This window comes from Phodopus roborovskii, unplaced genomic scaffold (assembly GCF_943737965.1).
Source record: "Phodopus roborovskii unplaced genomic scaffold, PHOROB, whole genome shotgun sequence".
Classification (NCBI taxonomy): Eukaryota; Metazoa; Chordata; class Mammalia; order Rodentia; family Cricetidae; genus Phodopus; species Phodopus roborovskii.
In genome coordinates this window covers 19,836,805-19,862,421 of record NW_026126558.1, presented here as the reverse complement: position 1 = coordinate 19,862,421, position 25,617 = coordinate 19,836,805, and the positions used below count along the sequence as shown (strand labels likewise).

The 25,617-nt window shown below is 46.6% G+C and overlaps 1 protein-coding gene across 4 annotated transcripts in view; it reads left to right on the top strand.

Moving 5' to 3' along the window:
• Positions 1–22,080, top strand: part of Zfhx3 (zinc finger homeobox 3) — a 277,462-nt gene extending 255,382 nt beyond the window's left edge. For all 4 annotated transcript variants that reach the window (XM_051201514.1, XM_051201513.1, XM_051201515.1 and 1 more), the window contains exons 8-10: positions 5,405–5,507; positions 6,666–12,116; positions 16,028–22,080. In XM_051201514.1, coding sequence (XP_051057471.1) covers positions 5,405–5,507; positions 6,666–12,116; positions 16,028–17,700 — 7,227 coding nt within the window. In that variant the 3' untranslated portion in view covers positions 17,701–22,080. The remainder of the gene's footprint in view (positions 1–5,404; positions 5,508–6,665; positions 12,117–16,027) is intronic.
• Positions 22,081–25,617: the final 3,537 nt, after the last annotated feature.

Here is a 25,617-nt window from a genome sequence, read left to right as displayed (position 1 = left end):
GATCAGTACACAGAGTATATGTGTTGTGAAACTTCATGTTGAGCCCCATACATTGTACAATATTATGTGTCAATTACGATGTTTTAAAAGTAGGCCAAGTGGTACACATCATCATCCCAGCACTCAGGCAGGAGGATTATGAGTTGGAGGCTTGCCTCGGGCTATACGATACTTTGTGTCTTAAAAAAAAATAAAAATTAAGAAGTATGTTACTCTTATTTTTAAGATGATACATGGACAGACAAGGTCTCCTGGAGACTGTGCTGCCATGCCTCCCCTGTAGTGAGAAGGAAGTAAAGGAGGGGGTACTCTGAAGGTCTGCTGTGAGTGGGGCCCCGTGGGCCAGTGCAGGGCCAGAAGAGAGCCGGTACCTGCCTCCTCTCACCAGGCAGTACTCCAGTCACCATGAGTTGGAGTTCAGGCCTGAAAGCAGTTAAGTTTTAAGTTCATGCCTAGAGTTTTGGGACCCAAGCTATTCTGATTAACCAGCACATAGAGAATGACTCAGTCCTAAGGCTTCTGGTCTTCTTCCCTCTGCCGTGAGTGATTCGCTGTGTTGATTTCCACTGAAAAGTGAAGGCTTTGAGTTTTCCCCGAAATGTAGGTCATGGCAAATCTACCTTCCACCTGGAGTAGTTAGCCTTTCAAAAGGTCGCACTCCTCAGTGAAGGTTGACATCAAGTTCCTCAGGATTTCCGAGAAGGTAACCTCTGTGTCTAGAATGTGGAGGGTATTGATTGTATTGATCCAACCCAGGCCATCTTATCTCGAGGTAGCATTGACAGATGAACTTGAAGGACTACTACCATGGGAAGTTAGTAGGGTATATCCTGAGCTACACATAGTGCTGAGTGTAGACATTCAACTTCTGTTCAGGCTTGCTAATCTTTGTAACTGCAGTTTTCTTCAAAGAAATGGCAAATAGCAGCAATCCCTTCAAGCATCATGGTGGGGACCAGAACTACTAAGACCCTGGGTGTACAAGATGCATCCTTGGTGCTTTGGGGTCCATTCACCATACAGAATCTTGAAAGAGACTAATTTATAATGTAAAATATTGAGGAACTAGGAAGAGGTTAGAAATTGGTATATTCATGAACCCATGTCCCCATTTGGATTTGGCCAAGGAAAATTCACTTGAGTCCATGGATTTCCCCATTGGGAAATCTTGGATACCCTGAAATTATATGAGGTATTCTGTGCTCACAAATGTTTTTCCTGGAGGCTACAACTTTCATTGAACTTCCTGAGAGGTTGAGGTCTCCCCAGGGTACTCTGAGGGCTAAGATTCTTGGAATCAAGAACCCTGTATTGCCACTGCATCTCACAGACATAAGCAGAGGTGCCACCCAGTAGAAGAAAGTGGAAGGCAGATGAACAGAGTCACCAAGGCCCCTCCCTTTCCACAAGGGTGGGAACTGCTTTGGGATTGCTTAAGCATGGAGCTTCTTGGCTTGATGTGACACCCTTTGGTTTCTATAGTTACAGATGAGGGTTGTTTAAACTAGAAGAATTTTAGCCTTGAAGTAAAACACCCCTTTTCTCTTATCAAACATGGTACTATTAGGAAGATATTAAAATCTTTGTTTCCAGATTTTTCAGTTCCTACTTCTTAGCCAACAATTTCCCCCAGCATTCCCTTCACTTCCACATAATCTGGAATATACTTAATTTGGCTCAGAAGAGATGGGAGGAAAGTAAGAGTGTCATGGCCAAGTAATGGCTCTAATCCACTGATTTCTTTTTTTCCCCTTAACTAGAAGAACTCTATTTTAATATTAAGTCTGTTCGTTTAAATATTCCCAGATAAGAGATGTGATTTAACATGTTTGTCGTTTATAGATATGCGGATTTCATAGTTTCCTATTGCTGTGGTAAAACATCAAGACCAAGAGTAAGTTATGCAAGGGAAGACTTTATTTTGACTGTAAGGTTCCATAGGGATAAGAGTCCATCATGGCAGCAGGCACAGTTAGCTGAGAGGTCACAATCTCAGCCTCAGCACAAAGAGGGTGGGGGGGAGAGAGCGCGCAGGATGTGGGATAAAGCAGCAAACCCTCAACGCCCACCCCTAGCAACATACTTCTCCCAGCAAGGCGGCTCCTTCACAGCCTCCAAGCAGAACCACTGACTAGAGACCAAGTGTTCAAGTATGTCTGCCTACAGGAGACTTGTCTCTTTTTAAACCCCTGCAAATGGTCATCAGAGGGGAAAAAAAAAATCAGTCCATATGTACGTATGGGAGCTGGTTGTTGTACTAGCTGATTGTTAGAGGTATGGATGGGTCTGGAGGGCAGGCACCTAAGGAGAGGAAGGGGTGGCAGAGAGCAAGATAAGATGCATTCATGTGCTTCGTGCAGAAAAGTCGATGGTGGGGTCCAGTTGTTTGAGGGTCTCAGAGATTTGGCCATATGAAGAGTGGCTGTGATTCAGCCCTGACCTGGCTTGACCCTCTACACTCAGTACTTTGATGCACCCTCTCAAAGAGAAAGCCTTCCCAGATCTTCACTCAGTACAGTGGAGGGACTGATGTGCTAGGCCCACAAAGACTGTGGCTGTGACATCCTGAACCTTCTGTGTAGTCCAGGAGCCAAATATGATTGGAAAACAATGGCAGCCAAGGCATCCACCAAGGAGGCACCACCTTTGGACTCTTTACCGAGCAGTTGATGATGGCATGATTACATTTCTGGCCCTTTAGAAAGAAGCTTGGAATGCAAAAGCTCTGGAAACTGGGAGGAGGAAGAAGAGACACAGGCCTGGAAATATTAATGTTTGGTAACTGATGGGGGCCCAACGGGTCGTCTACACAGTGAGACAGCATCCCTATAGACCCTGAGTTCCCTTCAGGGGTCTTCCTCTTTGCCTCCTAGAGATTTCTTGCCTATTCAGTTTCACATGCCAACTCATTCTCCACCTCCCCAGGACAGGTTGGGCATAGTATAGATGAGACAAGGCATATAGATAAAAGCCACTCCTTAAACACACATGGGGCAGGAGTCCCAGGTCTGGAGGCCAGATTAAGATGCAGAGGAGCATGCGAGGTTGATGATTATATTTCGGGGAGTGTTAATTGATGGAAGGTGAAGGCAGACAAAGAACCGCTGCTTACTGCCTTCTTGAATCCCAATCAGGAATTATGATTAAAGTCGCAGCGAGACAACAGAGGGCTGATGAATTGGTGTCTTTTTTCCCCCTTTTTTTGCCGTCATTCACACTTGATTGACTTCAACCTTTCAAGTGCAAAAGTCTCTCTTTTCCATTATTATTCATAGCCATCTGAGTTTTTCTAATTAAAGTGTATGAAAACAATTACTGATCCGTCGTACTGAGTCTGTTAGAGGGGTTGTCTGCCTTACTGTAATGCCTATAAAAAGCCCACGGTTTTCTATAATGATGTGCAGCTGAGGTGTTAGATAATTTTATTCTTTTTTACTCTGTAGGGCTTTTTTTTTTTATTTCTCATGATTCATTTTTCATAATTCCTAAAGATCCCCAAAAAGGACTGATCCTGCAGCTACAACTGAGAAAAGAGGTGGTGTGGGCCCTTTCCCCCCTTCCCTTTCTCCCCCCTCTTACCCCCAACCTCGTGCTCTCCTTGACTGAAGACTATAAATTAATCGGTGACCTTTCACTCCTTGGATTCCCGCTGGACTCCCCAACCACACTGGTCAGAAATGCTTTCTATTAAAAAGAAAATAGATGGGACAAGTTTGGCAGTCTCCACTCCATTCTGGACAATTCAACAGCAGCTAGCTGTAAGCAGCTGCCGCAGGCTCTGTGTGCAGCACAGCTGTCTGGGGGTGGGCACATGCCCTTCCCATTCACCTGCCACTCACCTGCTCTTCCCCACTCGGGCTTCTAGGGACCCTTCCCTGCCGCGCCTGTTGCTTAAGTTTGGTGCCTGTTGGCTTCTGAGACGGAAAAGAACTGTCACACACCTAAATGTGATCACAGTTGTTTGGGTTTCCTCGACTTGGTGAGCCTGTTGTTGGTGATGCTAGAGAGCGTGCCAGCAGGTATTTGAGCAAGGCTGCAGTCTTTGGTACCACAGGGCCTCAGGGCTACCAGGCCACCTCCCGTTACTTCTCCACTAGTTGTCAAATTATAGACAGTTTCTAATCCGTTTGGAATTGGTATTGCTGCCAAATTCTCCTGCCACATTGGCAGGCAAAGAGAGGGTGCGGTTATTTTCTCTTTTAATTTTGAGTGTCACATACGTATACAGTGAGATGATCATACACACATACACCGCCCCGTTTTGTCCTCCAACACCATCTGTGTGTCGCTAAACATGCCCCCTCCCTTACGAAGTAGATGATCTACAGGTCCCACCTCATACTGAGATGCGGGTAGTGAGTAGTAGCTGGGAAAGGAAGAATCACTTGATTTTTTTTTTTTGAGGATGTGGCCACTGGTGGGTTGCACATGTGAACCTAGTGAGATTTTTTGCTTTTTAGATGGAGAGCCCTTATTCCTTACCATGGGTACTGAAGGCCTGTGATCAGTTGTTGGGACTGGCTTCTGGCCGCACAGCAGGGAGGCAGAGGAAAAAGTCTGAGGATCTGACCTAAAATGTAGCTACTTAGATCAGGGCTAATTATGGAAATGCTCCATTAGGGGCTAACAGCCCAGTCTCAAGGTCAGGGAGGGTGCCCTGCTGTAGAAGGCTGTGCTGTAGAATTAGCTGGATGGCTGAGATACTGGCTGGGCTCATGTTCCCTCTGATGCTGTGTACCTCAGGCACAAAGGCTCTGGATGAAATTCCGACTTAAGTGAGTTACAAAAAAAATGCTTGTTTGCGCTTGCTCTCAGCTTGTAAAGGGTTACAGTGCTGCTTCCTGGAAGATCTGCCAGTGTGTCTGGGTGTCCTTAGCCCTCCCTTTGTTCTCCTCTCTCCTTACCCTTTCCTTCACTCTGACTCCCCTCCTCTCCTTGCCTGAATACATTTTGAAAACAGTGCTCCAATGCTCCCTGCTTCAAGATTACCATGTACTTTCCTAGGTATGATTTAATTAGGGCCCTTATTATGTTTGCAGCAGCTTAAGGTGGGCCTTTCAACTTATCTACCTAATTGGTTGCACAAGAAGTTTCACAGCCCATGACAAAACATTGTCAGTGATCAAAGTCAAAATTCTGCATAAAAGAAAAATATTAATAATAAGATTATTCTTCAAGTGTGCACTGCTAATTATGTCCAGAATGTAACCGTAGAAACACTTTTGACTGATGTGAGCTTTGTCTAATAAACATGAATCTTCACTGAGCTATGAAAAGTGACACCTCTAGCTTAACACTGGTGAAGGCTAATTTTGCTTATTAAATAATTTTTAAACCTCTCGTATTTGGTGTCTGTTTCCTCCACGGTCTGACTCCTCCTGTCTCCCTGCTTCTCTCTCCTCAGGTGACCACTCCTGAGATGGTGATGCCCAGCAGCATGTTCCTCCCTGCCGCTGTTCCAGACCGGGATGCGAGTTCCAACTCGGAAGAAGCGGGAAAGCAACCTGGTTAGTGTCATAATCTTTACGCCTACAGAATGAGACAAGACAAATTCTTGGGTCAAAGTTTTCATGGGGCAAGGGCCAAGGGACTCCTTATCCTGGGTGAATGCAACTGATGTTGGATTTCATCACCAAAAGCTGTATACCTTAGGTCTGAGCCTGTATCCTGTGGACAGTTCTTCACACATGGTTATAGTTAAAGGACTGTGTATGAGATCCCGTGGGATACTGGTATGGAACATATTTCCCCCTGGAGTGCTCAGGGAAGGACTGAGTTGCTAGAGAGCTGCCATTCGAAGACCTTAAGATCCCTTAGATGTCTTTCTTGCTGTCTCTGCATAGAAGTCTTGGAGTCTTCTGGAATTGCCTTATTATAAACATAGGATTTGGAAGGACCGTGGCCATGGACATTTCCGCTGCAGTTGTCACACCACAGTGTGGTACCTAGGCCTCTGTGGAACTCCCCTAAGTCTTTACCACTCCTACGGACATCTAAAGCTGATACCGCTGGTGCCTAGCCTTCCTCCTTGTGATGTGATCTTATTGTTGAAGGAAAAACAGTAGCATACTTTAGTAATTGGAATACTTACTGCTTACTGAATAGTGCTGACATTCTAAAGCCACATTAGTACTTGCCTGCTAGCACGAGCAAGGGCCTGGGTTCAAGAAACAGTGATGCAAAAAAAAAAAAAAAAAAAAAAAAGAAAGAAAGAAAGAAAAAAAGTCACATTAAACATGGAAACTAAATGCTTTTAAGAAACCCCAAAATGTATAACTTCCTCACAACTTAGCACGGCACTAGTGCAAATGTCCTTTACAACAGATCTAATGTGCTAAATTTTTATAACAAACAAAAAAATAAGTGAACATAAAGGGTACCATTAAGGTTGGTAACCTTCAAACTACCTTTTGGGAAACTGAGGACTGTTAGGACTGTGATATGACATAGGCACGTTATGAAGTGGGCCTATTTAGACCCTCCTATTCGCCTCTGCTCGTGTGCACCTTGTTTATGTACGGATTCTGCTGGCCCTGTGGAGAGGTGCTGGTGCTCAGTTGGGTGTTTCCTGTGTCCCTAAAGCCTGGCTAGATGAATGGCTCTGAGTGCCACCCTACGAACAAAGCCGTCTTTATCTTTGGGCTTGATGTGTTTGTTTTTTACAGAAAGTTCGGAGGACCTGGGAAAGAACATCTTGCCATCTGTAAGCACAGAGCACAGTGGAGACCTGAAAGCCTGTTCTGCTGACCCCAGTGGTGGGAGAGAAGACACAGGGTTCCTCTGCTGGAAGAAGGGATGCAACCAAGTCTTCAAGACCTCCGCCGCCCTGCAGACCCATTTCAACGAGGTGCACGCCAAGAGGCCTCAGCTGCCTGTGTCAGATCGCCATGTGTACAAGTACCGCTGCAACCAGTGCAGCCTGGCATTCAAGACCATCGAGAAGCTGCAGCTCCACTCTCAGTACCACGTGATCAGAGCTGCCACCATGTGCTGCCTTTGTCAGCGCAGCTTCCGGACTTTCCAGGCTCTGAAAAAGCACCTTGAGACAAGTCACCTGGAGCTGAGTGAGGCTGACATCCAGCAGCTTTATGGTGGGCTTCTAGCCAACGGGGACCTCTTGGCGATGGGAGACCCCACCCTGGCTGAAGACCACACCATAATTGTGGAAGAAGACAAGGAGGAAGAGAGTGATCTGGAGGATAAGCAGAGCCCAACAGGCAGTGACTCTGGGTCAATACAGGAAGATGCAGGTTCAGAGCCAAAGAGAGCTCTACCCTTCAGAAAAGGCCCCAACTTTACCATGGAGAAGTTTCTAGACCCTTCTCGCCCGTACAAGTGTACCGTCTGTAAGGAATCTTTCACTCAAAAGAATATCCTGCTGGTGCACTACAATTCCGTCTCCCACCTGCATAAGTTAAAGAGAGCCCTTCAAGAATCGGCAACTGGCCAGCCAGAGCCCACCAGCAGCCCGGACAACAAACCATTTAAGTGTAACACTTGCAATGTGGCATACAGCCAGAGTTCCACGCTGGAGATCCACATGAGGTCTGTGCTGCACCAAACCAAGGCCCGAGCAGCCAAGCTGGAAGCAGCAAGTGGCAGCAGCAACGGGACTGGGAACAGTGGCAGTGTGTCCCTCAGCTCCTCTACCCCGAGTCCCGTGAGCACCAGTGGTGCCAACACTTTTACCACCACCAATCCAAGCAGCGCTGGCATGGCTCCAAGCTCCAACTTGCTGAGCCAGGTGCCCACTGAGAGCGTGGGGATGCCGCCTCTGGGGAATCCCATCAGTGCCAACATCACTTCCCCTTCAGAGCCCAAGGAGGCCAACCGGAAGAAGTTAGCAGATATGATTGCTTCTAGGCAGCAGCAGCAGCAGCAACAGCAGCAGCAGCAGCAGCAGCAGCAGCAGCAAGCACAGACACTGGCCCAGGCCCAGGCTCAAGTTCAGGCGCACTTGCAGCAGGAGTTGCAGCAGCAGGCTGCCCTGATCCAATCTCAACTTTTTAACCCCACTCTCCTTCCTCACTTTCCCATGACCACAGAGACCTTGCTGCAGCTGCAGCAGCAGCAACACCTGCTCTTCCCTTTTTACATCCCCAGTGCAGAGTTCCAGCTCAATCCAGAGGTGAACTTGCCTGTGACCAGTGGGGCTCTGACACTGACAGGGTCAGGCCCAGGCCTGTTGGAAGACCTGAAGGCTCAGGTCCAGATCCCGCAGCAGAGCCACCAGCAGATTCTACAGCAGCAGCAGCAGCAGCAGAGTCAACTCTCTCTTTCCCAAAGTCATTCAGCCCTTCTTCAGCCAAGCCAGCACCCTGAAAAGAAAAACAAACTGGCCATCAAAGAGAAGGAAAAAGAAAGCCAGCGAGAGAGGGATGGGTCAGAGGGGGTAGAAGGTAACACAGGACCAAAGGAATCACGGCCAGATGCCTTGAAGGCCAAAGAGAAGAAAGAGTTGGCACCAGGGGGTGGTTCCGAGGCTTCTATACTTCCTCCGCGCATTGCCTCGGATGCCAGAGGGAATGCCACCAAGGCCTTGCTGGAGAACTTTGGCTTTGAGCTGGTCATTCAGTACAATGAGAACAAGCAGAAGGTGCAGAAGAAGAATGGAAAGACGGAGCAGGGTGAAAGCCTGGAGAAGCTTGAGTGTGACTCCTGTGGTAAGCTGTTTTCCAACATCTTGATTCTGAAGAGCCACCAAGAACATGTGCACCAGAACTACTTTCCCTTCAAACAGCTGGAGAGGTTTGCCAAGCAATACAGAGAGCACTACGACAAACTCTACCCGCTGAGGCCCCAGACCCCAGAGCAGCCACCGCCTCCACCCCCACCCCCTCCACCCCCACTTCCTGCGGCACCCCCCCAGCCAGCCTCCACGCCAGCCATCCCTGCGTCTGCCCCACCCATTACCTCGCCCACCATCGCCCCGGCCCAGCCCTCCGTGCCTCTCACCCAGCTCTCCATGCCGATGGAGCTGCCCATCTTCTCACCACTGATGATGCAGACTATGCCGTTGCAGACTCTGCCAGCTCAGCTGCCCCCTCAGCTTGGCCCCGTGGAGCCTTTGCCTGCCGACCTGGCCCAGCTGTACCAACATCAGCTCAATCCAACCCTGCTCCAGCAACAGAACAAGAGGCCTCGCACCAGGATCACAGATGACCAGCTCCGAGTGCTGCGACAGTATTTTGACATTAACAACTCCCCCAGTGAGGAGCAGATCAAAGAGATGGCGGACAAGTCTGGCTTGCCCCAGAAAGTGATCAAGCACTGGTTCAGAAACACTCTCTTCAAGGAGCGGCAGCGTAACAAAGACTCCCCATATAACTTCAGCAACCCTCCCATCACCAGTCTGGAGGAGCTCAAGATCGACTCCCGGCCGCCTTCGCCAGAACCCCAGAAGCAGGAGTACTGGGGAAGCAAGAGGTCCTCAAGAACGAGGTTCACTGACTACCAGCTCAGAGTCCTTCAGGATTTCTTTGATGCCAATGCTTACCCAAAGGACGACGAATTCGAGCAACTTTCTAACCTGTTGAACCTTCCAACCCGTGTCATAGTGGTGTGGTTTCAGAATGCCCGACAAAAGGCCAGGAAAAACTATGAGAATCAGGGAGAGGGTAAAGATGGAGAGCGGCGTGAGCTTACAAATGACAGATACATTCGAACGAGCAACTTGAATTACCAGTGCAAAAAGTGTAGCCTAGTGTTTCAACGCATCTTTGATCTCATCAAACACCAGAAGAAGCTGTGTTACAAAGATGAGGATGAGGAGGGGCAGGATGACAGCCAAAACGAGGACTCCATGGATGCCATGGAGATCCTCACCCCGACCAGCTCCTCTTGCAGCACCCCTATGCCCTCCCAGGCTTACAGCACCCCGGCACCATCAGCCAATACAGCTCCCTCTGCATTCCTGCAGCTCTCGGCGGAGACGGATGAACTGGCCACCTTCAATTCGAAAGCAGAGGCGAGTGACGAGAAGCCAAAGCAGGCAGACCCTCCCAGTGCACAGCCAAACCAAACCCAAGAGAAGCAAGGACAGCCAAAGCCAGAGGTGCAGCAGCAAGAGCAGCCCGAGCAAAAGACAAATGCACCCCAGCCCAAGCTCCCACAGCTGGCTGCCCCCTCCTTACCGCAGCCTCCCCCACAGGCACCCCCTCCGCAGTGCCCCCTCCCCCAGTCGAGCCCTAGCCCTTCTCAGCTCTCCCATCTGCCCCTCAAGCCCCTCCACACATCAACTCCTCAGCAGCTGGCAAACCTACCTCCTCAGCTAATCCCTTACCAGTGTGACCAGTGCAAGCTGGCGTTCCCGTCCTTCGAGCACTGGCAGGAGCATCAGCAGCTTCACTTTCTGAGCGCGCAGAACCAGTTCATCCACCCCCAGTTTCTGGACAGGTCATTGGATATGCCTTTCATGCTGTTTGATCCCAGTAACCCGCTCCTGGCCAGCCAGCTGCTCTCAGGGGCCATACCTCAGATCCCTGCCAGCTCAGCCACTTCTCCGTCAACGCCGACCTCCACGATGAACACTCTCAAGAGGAAGCTGGAGGAGAAGGCCAGCGCAAGCCCTGGCGAAAACGACAGTGGGACGGGAGGAGAAGAGCCTCAGAGAGACAAGCGTCTGAGGACAACCATCACACCGGAACAGCTAGAAATTCTCTACCAGAAGTACCTGCTGGACTCCAACCCAACTCGAAAGATGCTGGATCACATTGCGCACGAGGTGGGCTTGAAGAAGCGCGTGGTGCAAGTGTGGTTTCAGAACACCCGAGCTCGGGAAAGGAAAGGTCAGTTCCGGGCTGTGGGCCCAGCACAGGCCCACAGGAGATGCCCTTTTTGCAGAGCACTCTTTAAGGCCAAGACTGCCCTAGAGGCTCATATCCGGTCTCGGCACTGGCATGAAGCCAAGAGAGCTGGCTACAACCTGACTCTGTCTGCCATGCTCTTAGACTGTGATGGGGGACTCCAGATGAAGGGAGATATTTTTGATGGAACTAGCTTTTCCCACCTACCCCCAAGCAGTAGTGATGGTCAGGGTGTGCCTCTCTCACCTGTGAGTAAAACCATGGAGTTGTCCCCTAGGACTCTTCTCAGTCCTTCCTCCATCAAGGTCGAAGGGATGGAAGACTTTGAAAGCCCCTCCATGTCCTCAGTTAATCTGAACTTTGACCAAACTAAGCTGGACAACGATGACTGCTCCTCTGTCAACACTGCAATCACAGATACCACAACGGGGGATGAGGGCAACGCTGATAATGACAGTGCGACGGGAATAGCGACTGAAACCAAATCTTCTGCACCTAATGAGGGGTTGACCAAAGCAGCCATGATGGCAATGTCCGAGTATGAAGACCGGTTGTCATCTGGCCTGGTCAGCCCAGCCCCGAGCTTTTATAGCAAGGAATATGACAATGAAGGTACAGTGGACTATAGTGAAACCTCAAGCCTTGCAGACCCCTGCTCCCCAAGTCCCGGGGCAAGTGGGTCTGCGGGTAAATCTGGTGACAGCGGGGATCGACCTGGGCAGAAACGTTTTCGCACTCAAATGACCAATCTGCAACTGAAGGTCCTCAAGTCATGCTTTAATGACTACAGGACACCCACGATGCTAGAGTGTGAGGTTCTAGGCAATGATATTGGACTGCCAAAGAGAGTTGTTCAGGTCTGGTTCCAGAATGCCCGGGCAAAAGAGAAGAAGTCCAAGTTAAGCATGGCCAAGCATTTTGGTATAAACCAAACGAGTTATGAGGGACCCAAAACAGAGTGCACTTTGTGTGGCATCAAGTACAGCGCGAGGCTGTCTGTACGTGACCATATCTTTTCCCAACAGCATATCTCCAAAGTTAAGGACACCATTGGAAGCCAGCTGGACAAGGAGAAAGAATATTTTGACCCAGCCACTGTACGTCAGCTAATGGCTCAGCAAGAGCTGGACCGAATTAAAAAGGCTAATGAAGTCCTTGGACTGGCAGCTCAGCAGCAAGGGATGTTTGACAATGCCCCTCTTCAGGCTCTTAACCTTCCTACCACGTATCCAGCGCTCCAGGGCATTCCTCCTGTGTTGCTACCCGGCCTCAACAGCCCCTCTTTACCAGGCTTTACTCCATCCAACACAGGTGGGTCCTGTTACAGGTGAATGTTTTTCAGAGTTCAGTAGACGCTCAGTTTTGTAATGTGGTTACCAACACTCCGAGTGGTGGGCAAGTAGGAAACTTGCCTCTTTAGTCACCTAAAAGCAACAGGATTGCAGTTACTGTTCCCATCCCGCCATGTATCCCCAGTGCCAGTGGGTGCTTGGGTTCCTTGGATTCTCCTGTGTTGGGATGGAAGTGAACTCTTCTGACATTACTGTCTTGGTGTCTATTACTAAGAAACGTCTGACATACTGATCTCCAGGGAATTTCTAACCTTGTGCTCACATGGATCCCACTTACCATAATTGCTATAAGTAGAAGACAACGGAATTGCCCGGCTAAGACTGCATTGGACCCTGTAGCAACTAGCTGGCTGGAGGGAATTGAAATCAACCCTTTGTCCTCATGCATGCAGTCCCACCCACCTTTGGTGAGCAGGAAGCCACTCTTCTTAGATGCCGGGTGCTTCCTCCACCAGTTCTCTTCTGTTCAGAACAGTGGCTAGTTTCCACAGAGACTTTCTGTTAGAATTCACTGGCCAGGAATCTTGTACTAGGTAATATAGTTCTTAGTCTGGACGTGAAGACATTGAATCTCTCAGACAGATAACTGATGTGCATGCTAGGGATCCTCAGCCGCCCTTTCATTCTTCCCTCACTCTTGCACATCTGGAATCACACACGTTTGCTGCTTGTATGGCCTCTCTTAAAGATGAGGACTTTGCAGTTCTCCCGACAGATGTTGCTTTCTTGTTTCTCCTCATCTGTCTTCACTCATCTTCTCACCCTTCTTAGATTGGACCTCCCTCTCCAGCATCCTATGAGGACTAGGCACATGCTAGCAAGTCCCCTCTACAAGGGTCTGTGCTAACCAGCATGCATACTAGACCCTCACAAGGGCCACCTTATCTTTCTGAAGTTTGAAGCTTCAGTTGCTTCTTACAGCAGTTCTAATTAAATTAACTTAATAATGGTGGTGGTTAACAGAAGCTACTGCATTCCTGCTCTCAGTTTCCTACCAGAGGGAACAAGAAAAGAAAGCATTGAGACAAAGATTTTTGTATAACTTTATCACACAGACTGATGTTGAAACCAGCAAGACGTAAGCCAGGAAACAAATTGTGGGAAGTGGTCAGACATTTGAATGATCTGTGCAACCTAGGGCATTGGCAAGAAGGCCCAGTATATAATAAGAGAAATAAGAGAATCGGGACCAGCCAGATGGCTCATTGGGTAAAAGCACTTGCCATGCAAACCTAATGACATGACTTTGATACCCAGAACCCACCAAAAAAAAAAAAAAAAAAAAAAAAAAAAAGGTTGATGCATTGGCATACATCTGTAATCCCAAGATTCCAGATGAGAAGGAGAAACAAGAGATTCACCCAGAAGCATGTGGGCTAGCTAACCTAACCTGGATGTACCTGGGCAGGCATAAGAGAGACACTGCTTCATTGGGGAAAAAGGCAGGAACTGAGTCCCAAAAGATGTCCTTTGGCCATCATCTACCCACTATAGCACATGAACATGCCCCCCCCCCCGACACACACACAAATAAATGATAATAAAAAAAATTTAAAGTAGACTTAGAATGTTTGCTGTACCCCCTTGTTTTACAGATGAGAAATCTTGAGGCCCAGAGAGGTCAAGACCATTCAGCAAGTTAGGGTAGGAGCCAGAACTCCCATCCAGGCCTCTGGGCTTCCAGTGCTATGTGTTCTTCCACAACACCCAATACGAGCCATTCAGTCAACAGGTATATGTGTTGCTCAGGTTCTGACCACGTAGAGTGGACTAGAGAAACAAAGCTGTACTCTTCACCATCAGGGCAGCCAGATGTTCCTCAACTACTGCAGCTTGCACTGGACCTGGAATGGGAGGGAAAGTACTTGTGTTTATCAAGCAGTTACTATATGCCAGGCCTGATTCTAAGCTCTTTCACGAATGGCCATTCATGCAGTCCCTGCAGTCTTCTACTATAGAAGGCTGAGTGAGGTTCTAAGAAATCTACTAGGGGACCAAAGGTCACATCTGATGTGTGTCAGCCGTGATCTACGCAAGGTCAGTCCAACTCCACAGTAACTTGAGTTTCCGCGGAATGAAGTACCTTGCCCAGTTCTGATCTTACAGATCAGAAAAACCAGTGTTACAGCCGAAGTGTTCGAGTGCAGCCAGTGCAGAGCTTGGTAAATAGCAGGGGTTCAGTAAGTGTTCCTTAAAGCCTGAATCTCTTGCTAGTCCATCAGTTGAACACACATAAGGCTTTCTGACCTGAACCTTTCTCTTGAAAGCGTGCAGCCATGGGTGTGGGAAGATCAGCAGACTTTCCTATTGGCTTTGGTCCCAGACCTACTGCCTACTGGCACGCAGAAAGCTGTGCCCTAAACCTGTCATTTATAATCCCACTCTGCCTCACTTAGGCCAGCTCAGCCAACAAGTCTTTGAACTTTTCTCACTAGCCAGTCACATCTTCTTACCGAACTTCAGTCCCTAGAGTGCATTAAGGAGATCGGATGAGTTGCCTCAGTGGTTGTACTGAAGGAAGCTTTGCTTCTCTAGGGATTGGCAACGTGAAGCAACCTTCTTCTTCGCTTCTTTAATATGGATGTTTTGATGCTTTGATGGACCGTATCGTTCATGTTGGAAATGAACAGTCATCATCTTTGGCTTCATCTTGGGCTTTAGGAGTGTTTTGTTGTTGGTTTTGTTGTTGTTGTTGTTTTCTTTCCTCATGAAGACTGTCATGTTATGTGACCTCTTCCTCCGATTTCTGAAAGAAGCTAGTCCTAGTCAAACACGTGTCCTGTGATACACTGCCTAGTCTCTCGGATGCGGTAAACATGGAAGTGTTCAAGGTCTGTTGTCTGTATTCTCTAACACCTGTCTGTTGTCAGCACTGTACATTGTTCAGTGAACTCTGCCCCTTCCCAGCACATGATTTCTCACCACCATTAAAGCTTGGTGTGCCATCTGTGGTGATACTCTTGTTTTGTCACTCTGGGGCTCAGTCTTCATGCAAGGGGCAGCTGTGGAGCCAATAGGCTCTTAAGCCCTAGGGTGGGTCATGCTTTTGTGCGTAGTGATAGATTAGGGTTGAGCAAGATCAAAGATGAGATGGGGCAATACTTTTTATGGTCCCAGCTTTACAGTCCATGATCACCAATAAGCAAAAAACAGAGCGGCAGGAAGGAAGGGCTCTGGTACCTTGGGAACTGAGGCTGTCACCCCGAGTGTCTGCAGCCCCACTGGCCCTGCTGTTTTGTTTCACAGAGGCAAGAGGAGGTAGTGTGTCTTACTCCACAGACACACTACCACAGATGAACTGAACCAAGGCACTGGAGCGATTTGCCCTGAATGGGTTGTTTTCTTCCTTCCCAGGCTCTTCCTCCACCTTCTCATTCATCTTCTCTCTGCCCTCCTAAATAAAGCATCCGCTCAGCTGCGGTGGGACAGGGTGATGAGGACACATGCAGAAACTGTTGTGTTTGCTCATGTGGCCTTGGGGCCCTGCTGGGGCCTTGCTTTGGCTTTCTGTCTGTGGCACTTTGGAGTTTGGTTTACCTGAGTCCCACTTGCTAGAAGCTAGTTTGGGGGCCTCCAGGCTAATTTGTGCCAGACACATCGGGTGGTATGTTGGAAGTACATGGCAAGGAAAGGGTGAGCTGGTGAGTGTTGATGATGCTGGGAATGAAGAAGTGTGGAAACTGGCCCAGGTCTGTGTCTTGATTAAAATACTTGGCCAACTAACCTTGGCCATGGCAGGGTATACCTGTTGACAACACCAGCTTTGAGAAGACTGTGCCTGTGCAAAGGCACAGGTGCAACACTTTGACTTTCTGACTCACCGCCCCTAGACTGATCCTTGACTTTCCTTTCTGTCTCCATTCCTTTTAGCTTTAACATCTCCTAAACCGAACTTGATGGGTCTGCCCAGCACAACAGTTCCTTCCCCTGGCCTCCCCACATCTGGATTACCAAATAAACCGTCCTCAGCCTCGCTGAGCTCCCCGACCCCAGCACAAGCCACCATGGCAATGGCCCCTCAGCAACCCCCACAAGCCCAGCAGCCGCAGCAGCAGCAGCCTCCTCCTCCACCGCCAGCAGCCCAGCCGATACCCACGCCACAGCTCCCCCTGCAACAGCCACGCAAGGACAAAGACAGTGAGAAAGGAAAGGAGAAGGAAAAGGCACACAAAGGGAAAGGGGAACCCCTACCTGTCCCCAAGAAGGAGAAAGGAGAGGCCCCTGCAGCTGCTACAGCTACCATCTCAGCCCCACTGCCCGCCATGGAGTATGCCGTGGATCCTGCTCAGCTACAGGCCCTGCAGGCGGCCTTGACTTCAGACCCCACAGCACTGCTCACGAGCCAGTTCCTTCCTTACTTCGTACCAGGCTTTTCTCCTTATTATGCCCCCCAGATCCCTGGCGCCCTGCAGAGCGGGTACCTGCAGCCTATGTATGGCATGGAAGGCCTGTTCCCCTACAGCCCTGCCTTGTCGCAGGCCCTGATGGGGTTGTCTCCAGGCTCACTCCTGCAGCAGTACCAGCAATACCAGCAGAGTCTGCAGGAGGCGATTCAGCAACAGCAGCAGCAGCAGCAGCGGCAACTACAGCAGCAGCAACAGCAGCAACAGCAACAACAACAAAAAGTGCAGCAGCAGCAGCAGCAGCCCAAAGCAAGCCAAACCCCAGTCCCCCAGGGGGCTGCTTCCCCAGACAAAGACCCTGCCAAAGAATCCCCCAAACCAGAAGAGCAGAAAAATGTCCCCCGTGAGGTGTCCCCCCTCCTGCCGAAACCCCCCGAAGAGCCAGAAGCAGAAAGCAAAAGTGCGGACTCCCTCTGTGACCCCTTCATTGTTCCAAAGGTGCAGTACAAGTTGGTCTGCCGCAAGTGCCAGGCGGGCTTCGGCGACGAGGAGGCGGCAAGGAGCCACCTGAAGTCCCTCTGCTTCTTCGGCCAGTCTGTGGTGAACCTGCAAGAGATGGTGCTTCATGTCCCCACCAGCAGCGGTGGCGGCAGCGGCAGTGGCGGCGGCTCATACCACTGCCTGGCGTGCGAGAGCGCGCTCTGCGGGGAGGAAGCGCTGAGTCAGCATCTCGAGTCGGCCTTGCACAAACACAGAACAATCACGAGAGCAGCAAGAAACGCCAAAGAGCACCCTAGTTTATTACCTCACTCTGCCTGCTTCCCCGATCCTAGCACCGCATCTACCTCGCAGTCTGCCGCTCACTCAAACGACAGCCCCCCTCCCCCGTCGGCCGCCCCGTCCTCGTCCGCTTCCCCCCACGCCTCCAGGAAGTCTTGGCCGCCAGTGGGCTCCCGGGCTTCGGCCGCGAAGCCCCCTTCTTTTCCTCCTCTCTCCTCATCTTCAACGGTTACCTCAAGTTCATGCAGCACCTCAGGGGTTCAGCCCTCGATGCCAACAGACGACTATTCGGAGGAGTCTGACACGGATCTCAGCCAAAAGTCCGACGGACCGGCGAGCCCGGTGGAGGGTCCCAAAGACCCCAGCTGCCCCAAGGACAGTGGTCTGACCAGTGTAGGAACGGACACCTTCAGATTGTAAGCTTTGAAGATGAACAATTACAAATGAATTTAAATAAAAAAAAATAAATAACAAACCAATTTCAAAAATAGACTAACTGCAATTCCAAAGCTTCTAACCAAAAAAACAAAAAAACAAAAAACAAAAAAAAGGAAAAAAAAAAAAAAAACGAAAAAGCGTGGGTTGTTTTCCCATATACCTATCTATGCCGGTGATTTTACATCCTTGTCTTTTTTTTTTTTTTTTTTTTTAATATTAAAAAAGAAAACACAAATCCTACCCCTGTTACATTGTGTCCTTTTAAAGGTACTATTGGTCTGGGAAACTGAAGTCCGCAGGGCCTGCCTATTGTCGTTGGAGCTTAAACCCCTTGTATATTTGCCCCTTTTGAGAACTGTCCCACCTTGATAGCACAGAGGAGCCCGGCATGCACTGTATGGGAAAGCACTCCACCTTGTTGCAGTTTTAAATTTCTTGCTATCTTAGCATTCAGATACCAATGGCTTGCTAAAAGAAAAAGAAAAAAGAAAAAAAAGAAATGTAATGTCTTTTTATTCTCAGGTCAATCGCTCACACTTCGTTCTGTTTTCAGAATCGTTTTATATGTTTTTTTTTTCTTTTGTTCCAGAAAAGATTTTGTTTTGTTTTGTTAATTTAAAAATGGGCAGAAAGTATTCAAGAAAAACAATGTGAACTGCTTTAGCTTTCTGGGGATTTTAAAAAATAGCTTTTCTGCTGAAGCCAGTTTCAAGGGGAAAAGCTTAAGCACTCCCACCTTCAGAGAGAAAAAAAAAAGAAAAAGAAAAAAAAAAAAAAAGAAAGAAAGAAACCCACACACAAAGAGTGTTGAGGACTTGTAGCTTAAAAAAAAAATGAGTTTTAAAAACTGACTTTCTGTATTTATGGTAGGTATGACCAATTTTTGGTGTTGAGTAGATTGCTGCATTGGAAATGAGCTGAAGCAGTATGGTAGATTTAAACCCCTTGTGCATTTAGCTTTTGTGTGGTCCAGCGACAGCTCCTCATTTGATGTCTTGTTCATCCCTAGTGGATAGATTGCAATCTGTTGCTTCACCTAAGCTTCTCTTCCCTTGTCCCTTCAATCCACTTTGTCTCCCCCACCCCAACCCCAACTCCCATCCTCTCATCTCCCACTGAAAGTGGCTGCCTTCATTTCTTGGAGGGTGGCTACAGAACTATTTTATAAACCTAAAGAAAGAATTTCACAGGACTACAGGGATCATCAGAGTCCTCACAGATTGTTTTTGGTTGGGGAGTTGAGACTTTTGAAAGGCATTTAATTCTAGTTACCTGTGTCTGGTAGCCCTGAGCATTCATTTTTTATTTATCCTGGCCCTTCTTTGCTTTTTCTCTGTTGCCCCCCCCCCCAATCTGTGGACACTTCTAATATTCTTTTCTTGAACTAAAACACTTGTTTCAGTTTGTGTAATTGGGGCTGTGTGCTTTTCTTTCTAAGAAGTTTTTGGCTAGCGATTTGGTTTTTGTGTTTGTGTCTTTTCTTTCCTCTCTCAGAAAAAGAAATTTCATGCTTTAAAAAAAAAAAAAAATCCAAAGACACACCCTTTCACTGCTGATGCAGAAAAGGGGGAAAGGGTTCTTGTTACTTGAGAATTTGTTTCTGATTTAAACAAACAAGACTTAGTTTAATTAAAGAAAGAAGGAGTAACACAAAAGAGTTCCCCGGTCGTTGTGTGCTTCCTCTGCAAGCAGAGAGGCAGTTGTTAATGACAATTCCAGATACCAAAAGGCACAATTTTTTTTTTTTTTTTTTAACTTCAGAGTTTTGTCCTTGTGTTAGGCAGTCTGAGCGGCAAGTGATCCAGAGTGCAGCCAACAAAGAACAGATAGCAATGTACAGAGAGCAAAAAAGGAAACCCGTGCACCAGGCACTTGTGTTCCTGTTAATATCCATATTCCTGTAACACAACACAATGCAACACACACCCATTTTCATCTTAAAACCGTCTGAACTTTGAAAGGAAAACTTTGTGCTGCTAAAACATAAGTTTTGAAGACAAACAGATACTTTGCTGTTTCAGTTTCACAACCAAACACCAACAGACATAATCTCCCTGGCCCCCAAAGTGTGAAGCCCTTGTCCCTTACTCTCTTCCTTATGTTTCAAAGGGAACTTTGAAGACTGTGAATCCAGGTTCCGTTGGTCACCTTCCGGACTTCTTCCCCAGTGCTGGGGCCACTCATCGACTTTGCAAAAGACTGGAGCATTCCAAGATCTGAAATCTTTCTTTTTTGTCTTTTTTTTTTTTTTTTCCCCTTTCCTTTCTTTCTTAGCCGGGACTATTTTTATGAATTTGTTTTCAGTTAAAGAAAGAGTAGATCCTAAACTGTTGTACATATTTCTAAGTAGGCTGATGCACAGTGCAAATTCCTTTTTAATTTTTTAAAAGTAGAAATACTAAAAGAGTACCACCTTAACTATTCATATCAGTATCCAGTTGTAGCATAAGGTGTCAAAAAATACGCAAAACACTTACTGTTTTAAATAGCTATTTCCTTTTAACAAGAATTCTTGTATTTCTCCCTGTGTTTTGAGATGAACACTTTTAAATTTTAAAGTTGTACAGTTTTTTTTTTGTTTTCCATTATTTTATCTTGTTTGTAACTCTATGAAATATATATATATATATTTTTTGCCATTTAACTGTTGTATGTTACTGTGTCTGTATCTATAGAAAAATGTTTTTGGTTCTCCGTGTGATACCAATTAACAATTTAACACTAGCTTTACCTGTCATTCTGCTAGGTCTTCTTGAAAACCGTTTTTTAAAAGATGATATTGCTTGGTAATAGTGCAATTTCTATCCTCCCCACTCGCAGCCTCCAGTTCCTTTGTAACTGCCAGCCCTTCCTGGATGGTTTTGTTCTGTTTTGAGCTACTATCATCCTCCCTCTATAAGGCAGAGTGTCAGTGGTTCATTGTGCCACGCCTTGACCCGTGGGTGTGTTTGGCAACAATAAGGTGGTTGGGTAGAATGGCTAAGTGTGCTTCTCCCCACCAGTGTTCCTCAGAGGAGATCTGTGAGAGTCTCAGCCTGGAGTGGGTTGCACACTGAAGGCTTTCCTCTCCAGCTATATCACCCACAAGTATGGCCATCAAAGAAGACATTCTCAGCACTAACCCAGAAATAGCAAAGCAGTCAGTAATGGTGAAAATCAGAATACAGATAAGAGGTGGTCATGGATTTGTGGACTAGCAGCCACACTGGCTGTGATCTGTAGCACAACAAAGCGTACATTGACTACAGTGCTCAGCTGTTTAGATGATCTCACTCGTGAGTTTACTCCTGCCTGCTGTTGGAGCAGGGAGCTGAGTAGACCATCTCAACTCACTTTTAAAATTAGTTCCTAACTTCTATTGGCACTTAGGGTTTTGGGTTTTTGTTTTGGTTTTTTATTAGTTGGTGGCAGGAATTTCCCCCTTTAGTTCCTTCATGATGTGGCTTGGTGCAACACCATTTGGCATGCAGCACCAGGGTACCTGTCAGAATTAAGAGTTGTTTCTTCTGTCCTTTCTCTGTCCCTCCTGTAAATTTAAGAAGGAAAACACACAGACACAAACATACACACACACTGCATCTAGGAAGTTGGGTTTTTTTGTTTGTTTGTTTGTTTTTAATTAAAAGCTATTTAAAAAGATGAATGTGGCCAAAGTTTTACACGATTGAAAATAAAGTAAGACAGGCGGCACATGTCGAAACCTGAGTTATCAGGCGTGGCAGGAAGTTGCAGGAGAGAGAGAGGCAGTGACCCAAGCCAGTGCACTTGATGTTCATGGACATATATTTTTTTTAAATAATAAATTAAATTAAAACATTTTAAATAGAAGCATAAAATTGAGTTGGTTGTTTGTTGGCGCTGAGATACTGCCCACTGTGAAACAAAGCTTTGACTAGTTTTTTGTTTTGTTTACTTTCTTCCGGGGGGGAGGGGGGCAAGTTTGGGTAGGAAAGAAAGCATAAATGAACGTGACCCTGAGGTAAAGAGGTATATGAACAGCCTTTGCAATGTACAAAAAACAAAAAAAAAAAAAAAAAAAACAAAAAAAAACACAAAAAAACAAACAAAAACAAAAAAAAAATAGAGCAAGTGAAACCAAAAATGATGTTCTTGGTGTTTTTCTATAATGTAGTCTTGTTAGCTTTTTTGTTACTGTAACAATGCTGATCTCGAACTGTACCAAAACACATGGAGACTAACAGAACCACAAGGGACTCTCAAACTGAAAAAGAAACTTGTCACAAAAACTTTGTTGTCATAGTTAAGTTGATTGTAGATGGTAATTGAATATACTCCTTTGAAAATATTTCATCAAGTATGTTTCCTGCTCATTGTGATACATTAAAAAAAATATGAGCAAAAGTTCTTGTCTGTTACCAGATTTGTGTGCATGCACTGGAGTATACATGAAAGGGATGCCCACAGCTGGGGAACTGTAAATTTCATCAGTGTCTTAAGGCTGTGTGTGCTAAGTGTGCTTATCCTAAGGTGGATGAGAAGGTACACGAACCACAATTATTCCTTGGTGTCTTTGTACTGGTGTGTGTTTGGGCCAGAAGACTAGCTCACTGGACTGCCCAGAATAAGCCTGATGCCTTGGAGAATTCCTGATCTAGAGAGTCCCAGTAGTTAACTAATTTTTAAATTCAAACATTCCCACAAAAATCCGAGACACCTAAGTGATGAAATTTCGCTAATGGTCAGGAGAGAGGTAGGTTCAACTGGTCTGAAGTGGGAACTGGATCTAGTGTTTATGGCAGCAAAAGGAAGCAAGTGGTAAGCTCAATCAAGTGGCTGGCAGTCTCCTTGATCTAGCAAAGGGCTTGTCCCAGCTTCCGGTAAGAGAATCTGAGGGAGCAATACACAAGCATGATAGCCTCAGTAATTCCTCCATGCAAGGGACCAAGTGCCTGGTGGAAACCTTCATTTTACAGTGGGTTGCTTACAGTTCATTAATGAGGAGCACATCTACGATGGGCCCAAAGGCCTTCAATTCATCTTTAATTTATTAGGCACAGCTAATAAATAATTAAGAGAACTCCAGCAGCCAGGCTTGGGTGCCACTGCAAACTGGTTATGTCCTTGCAAGGACTGCTGTATCAGCAGCTGACCAAACAGGAACCTTCTCTTCCAAGGTGTTAAGCTAAGGAACCCCCTTCTGTTGGCCCAGACAACTACTTTCAAGTCTTCCCTGACCCCCTTCCCCCTGGTGATTGGTGCAGATGCCTTCAAGAGGCAGCAGTGGCCCTATTAACTCAAAATCCCAGTCTACAGGTGTCACAAGCATTACTTGGACTCAGAGAAGAAAGCTGCTTCTGTGGCCAAGACTCAAAGATCTGTGCCCAACAAGTACTGCCACTGTCCCTAATGAAATCCAGCCATTTCCCCAAACATGAGACTCTGCTTTCTGGTGTTGCTGAAAAAGCAGATGGCTGTACATCTGTGTCATTCATCTCTCTCCAACCCATGAAAACCTGCAGTATGATAAAAGTTGCTAAGTGCCAAGGCCGTCTCTGCCTTTCCATGCTACTTCAGGGAGATCACATTGAGTTGTTTTCAATGAAATCTATTTTGCATAGGCTACCAATTCTTTCACAGGTAAATTTTTACCCAGGCAATTGGGTTAGAGACCAGAAGCAAGTATGTTCTTGTTCTTGCTCAAGTGGATACTAATTTCCTTGGAACTAATAGCCTTCCCCACCCTCAGACAAGTGAGAAATGGCAATATCTAAAACTGAGCAATATGCATTGGGTAGCTGTTTCCAATTTGCTTTAAAGAAATGTCTGGTATCTAGGCCCCACTGTGGACTAAGTACTTCTCACTTTGAGCAAGTTTAGAAGTTAAGTTACAAGAGTCAAGCTGAAGGATGAGGAGTTTGTGCCTCCTGCTCTGCAGCCTTAATTCTAGCAAGACAGACATCTTCACTCAGCTTCCACATTGCTGCTGGGCAGACCAGAAAAAACTTGCACAGGTGGTCTCTAGGCTGTGAAAGCAGAGGTCAAGGTCCATTGTTCTCTGTTTCATGCCAAGGGGTGGGTGTTTTCTTTCTCTCATACATATATACATATAGTGTGGTGTTTGTAAAGATTTTCTTCAATTCTTTAAACTAGTGCCATGTTTTAGTTGGATTCTGAGATTGGGGGGAGGGGGGGCGAGGAGTGTCTCACTATATAGTTAGTCCTGACTGGAACTTACTATATAGCCAGACTGGCCTTGACTTTACACAAATCTGCTTGCCTTCATTTCCCAAGTGCTGGGATTAAAGCAGCATATTTTAAAGATGTTTTAGCCAGTTAGGTTGGTTTCCTCTGAACCTTCTAGAATTTTCTAGTTACAGGTAACAAAAGTAAATTTGGGGTTAGCCCTCCCTGAATATGGCTATTTAACCTAACTCTTGAGCCCTGTATTAGTCTGAGAACGAAAGCTTTCAAATGAACCATGTTACTCTTAGGTCAAGATCCTTTGGTCTGAGAAGCAACTAGGAAAAGCATCAAGTAAGAGACCTGCTTTGGTGACCATTCTCAGGCTCTCTGGAACGTACAGCTTTAGAACACCCATTCTTCCCACACTGCTCGCTCCCAGGCAACCACTCTCCATTCTCACTTCCCTGCTTTTTCTCTCTGTTGCCTTCTCCTTGGTCTGGCATTGGAAAATACTCTGTAAAATTACAGCTTTTGTTGTCTTGCATCTAGGGATTAAACCGGGGGCTTCAAACATCAACAGGCAGGTACTCTACACCAGGCTTCATAGCCATCCTCAAATTCCATACTTCTTTGATTATCCCTCAAATGACCTATAGTAGGTGACATTTATCCTAAGAATCCAGGATAGGCAAGGAGTGAAAGCCAACCAGCTGTGTTTAACCTTTGATGTACCTTTGCTGTCAAAATTCCTGAGACACTAGAGAAGAATGGGTTAAATGAGATCAGGTCAGATCCTTTGGATCAAATTCTGGCTCCACCATATGGACCTTAATTGAGTTGCTTAACCCTACTGTAAAATGGGGATAAAAGTGCCTGTTTCACAGAACTGTTATGACAACATTGCCTAGTACATTCTAGATGCTCAGCATGGATTTGCTTCAACTATCAACCCTCCATTTCTTTCTGTGGTTCCTATGGGCTGCAGTTTTCTTGCTTCTCTTCCCAGGTCTGGGAATAGCAGGTGAATAGTAGGTCTCATCAAGCCTGCTCCCTATGTGTTCTTCTGATTTCTTGCCTGCCTATACTTGTATTTGATGGTGTCTAGAGCTTCTAGCCAGTTTCTGTCCATGAGTTCTTCAACAGCAGCTTTTACATTTCTCTATTTTACTAAGCAACCTAAGTAATGATGATGAACCTAAGTGATGAATTTGGTCATGAAGAAAAGATGGCTTGTGGTTGGCTTTGGTGTACCAGAGTAGAGGTATATTTGCATCATGATGCCTCGAAGAGTTGAATGGCTTAGCATAAGATTAAAGAATAGAGGGAAATGAGTCCATCACTTATCTGTTGCTCGTTTTGAAGCAGGTCTGATGCACAAGTCAAGGGCTCTAGAATCTGAAATGAGACTTCCAAGAATGAGTAAGTTTTTGGTGGAACAAATGTGAAAGGAGGATAGACAAAGGGGATACACAACCTCATTTCCTCTAGCAAGCTGCAAAATAAACATGGAAGATGTATGGGAAAGAGCATGTAGAAAAGGTATGAGTAGAGCTTACAGGCTAGCCTCCGCATCTCAAAGACAGAGGCTTTAGGAGATAACTGTGTCTAACAGAGACAATGATGAACTTGGCAATGAAGTTGCTGGTACTGGTATCAGATGGCTACAAACACTATGCAGAACGGCTCCCGGGTGATTTTCCTTTTCTCCGAGAATAACAATCCTTAAATGTAGCCTTCATGTAGTGTCTTTATTCA